At 32.8% G+C, this 2,873-nt stretch overlaps 1 protein-coding gene across 1 annotated transcript; it reads right to left on the bottom strand.

Moving 5' to 3' along the window:
- Positions 1-232: 232 nt before the first annotated feature.
- Positions 233-1,466, bottom strand: LOC105216908 (angiopoietin-related protein 2-like). The gene is made up of 3 exons (XM_011191660.2): positions 1,219-1,466; positions 575-1,105; positions 233-518 (listed from the first exon to the last, which is right to left on the bottom strand). The coding sequence occupies exons 1-3, from the start codon at positions 1,428-1,430 to the stop codon at positions 365-367; spliced, it is 897 nt and encodes a 298-aa protein (XP_011189962.2). The 5' UTR covers positions 1,431-1,466; the 3' UTR covers positions 233-364.
- Positions 1,467-2,873: the final 1,407 nt, after the last annotated feature.

The following is a 2,873-nucleotide window of genomic DNA, read 5'->3' as shown; positions in this document are numbered from 1 at the left end:
TATTTTATTAAATTATTTATCCACCAAAGAAAGTGTCAAAGGAAATGTTAGCGCAGGGTTGTTCTGTTCGTTTGACTTCTCTCCAACACTTGGCACATCGAAGTCAGCTAACACATGGCGTGTGTGTTAGCACCCATAACATCTCTTCAGGTTGCATTTTAAAGAGATAAACGACCAAATGAAATATATTGCTTTGTGCTGAAATTTTATTACAATGCATAAAAATCATAAATTGGAATGCTTAATATTGTATTTGAATATAAGTAGGTACAGTTTCAAATGAATCTCAATGATTCTGTAAATAAAGATATTAAAGTCTAACAGAAACTAAATAGTTATAAAGACTTAAAACATGAAAGATTTCTTAGGCACATCTATTTAAATTGCTCAACATCAACCGTCTCCAACAATTCTGGGTTGGTCGTATCATCATTTGCGCAAACGATAACGATTTATCTTTTTCTAAACGCACCCAATGCACACCGTAGTCATTATCACCGTAGACTCCATTTAAATTACTGCAAAAGAAAAATAAAAATTAACACAAACGTTGAGAAGTGAAAACTCTTTTTACCTGTCATCGCAACCGTTAAACCACCAACCGCCTTCCAAGTACTCTGCGCAATTCCATAAATCTTCACCATCATTATCACGATCGTAGGTGGAAAATTTGTATCCCAATTTGGAACTTAAGGAATCGCCCGCATTTCCGTTATAATTACCCAATTTCTTCAAAGTGTAGCTCTCTGACTCAGCGCCAATAAGAAACTCTGCATATTTTGCAAAGAATTTTTTGCCATTGCGTTTTTCTAATTGAATATATAACTCCTGTTCACAGCTGCTGGTGAGCGCATGCAGTTTTTCCAAACCGATCCAAAAGTTGCCGTTGAGTTCACCGAATCCCTGCTTATAGCTATGCCAATCTCTAGTAAAATTCACGGAGCCACTTTGACGCCGTTGAATAACTAACCATCCTCCAAAATCGACGTATTCTTCACAAAACACCTCCAAGTCGGTAATATTCAACTTTTCAAGCTTAATTTTATAAATACCACTTTGAAAACTGTTCGCTGCTGCTTCCATACAACTAGATGGATTTGATGCTCTGAAATAAACATTTAGTAAGTGTGTGTACTATACTCCATAACGGTTTATAAGCGCCTGATATAATATAATTTAAAAATTTTAAGTCTTTCAGAAATAATAAATATTATTTACCGATTCGCAAGTAACTGCTTTTCAATGTTTGAAATTTTATCTGTACTTTTTCGCACCTCTTCTAAGTCTTTCATCACTTTTTTAACGACCTCTATTTGCACATCATAATGACAATCGCATGTTGTACTCGTATCATTATTCTGACTAATTCCAAATTTAATTTGCGAAATGAGAAAATAATTCAGTAAAATATAGAAAACAAAGCGAGGCATTTTTCCGCGAGTTGCGTGAACTTTTTGGACGCCGAATTGAAACTAACACTTTCTGAAGAATGGATTAAAATTTACATAATCTGCATATATAGTATAATTCCATATATGTACATATGTATATATATGTATGTATATATATATATATATATATATTATACATACATCTACGCACAGCCAACATTTTACTAGAAGAATTTGTGGAATGTTACGATAAGCATTTTGAAATTATGTTCTGACTCAGCTGCGTTAGTTCAAAAGCATTATTTAAATATAAATATTATATTTGGTAAATATATCAATGAAATTTTGTACATATGTTCCCACAAAATACCATACTCACTATGACTGTTCGAAAACTCACGATATCGAAACCACATATTTTTGTTCAATATTACATATTTTGAAATTTTATAAGATTCCCTGTTACATTAAAAAAATCAGGCGCCAATGAATATATCTTAATTAAAAGTCACGTTTTAGATTTCTAATCTCTATATACCGGATATGAGGTACTCATCCCTATGACAGAACTTACAACATGCATGTGGTTCAGTCTGCTTCTCATTCAAATTATAATATAAATTTTTTCTAGAAAATGGGTCCTGGTGTTTAAAATTAATAAAAACTTTGTGGTAATTTCCCTAGTCCCTATATACAGTGACAGACATTCGTTTAAACGCAGACTTATTTTACATTTCGCTTCATTCATTAAAAATGAGGTTGACATTCGTAGATACGCACCTTGGCCAAACAGGCGAAACTATTTTTTTATTGAAAAAAAAAAACACAACTGGATTGCTTCGTAAAATAAATAATTGGTATCTTTAGGTTAATTAAAGAGTAAAATTGTTTTATCATTATATACATGTTTAAGATTATATCACGATTCCAGAGGGAAAATACCTTAGTCACCGTGGTAAAAGCCGTAAAAAAGCTCAATTCAATATTTACCATAAGGAAGGTTATTGAAATCTGGAGATCGGGCACAAAATTTAAAAATCAAATGCAGTAGTGAGTAATTTAAAAAATTAAAAAATTATGGCGTGAAAAATCCAACGAAGGGCAATGTAAAACTTAGTATTCGCCAGAAAAATCAAATTAAAAATCAAACCACTAAAAAAATTTTGAACTGCACAAAAAATAAATGATAATTTGGGTTTTCCAGTGGCAACACATTTTACATAACGGAAATTAGTTAAAATGGAGGAAACCGGTGAGCAAGCCTGGCTGTAGCCTCATCACAAACAAGTGCACTTACACTTCACCCGGAAACCCATGCAGTGGACAACTGAGGTGGATGATGTTGTGTTTTCCGATGAAAACATATTAAATTTAGATGTTCCACACTTTTATAGTTGTTGCTGACACGATTTGTCAAAAATAAACTATGGTCGTGGCTGCGAGGTAAAGCAAAATTTTGCTTTGTGTCGCCGAAAATGGATT

Source organism: Zeugodacus cucurbitae, chromosome 3 (assembly GCF_028554725.1).
Source record: "Zeugodacus cucurbitae isolate PBARC_wt_2022May chromosome 3, idZeuCucr1.2, whole genome shotgun sequence".
Classification (NCBI taxonomy): domain Eukaryota; kingdom Metazoa; phylum Arthropoda; class Insecta; order Diptera; family Tephritidae; genus Zeugodacus; species Zeugodacus cucurbitae.
The sequence above is the reverse complement of the archived record's forward strand: the minus strand, read 5'-3'. Positions and strand labels throughout refer to the sequence as shown.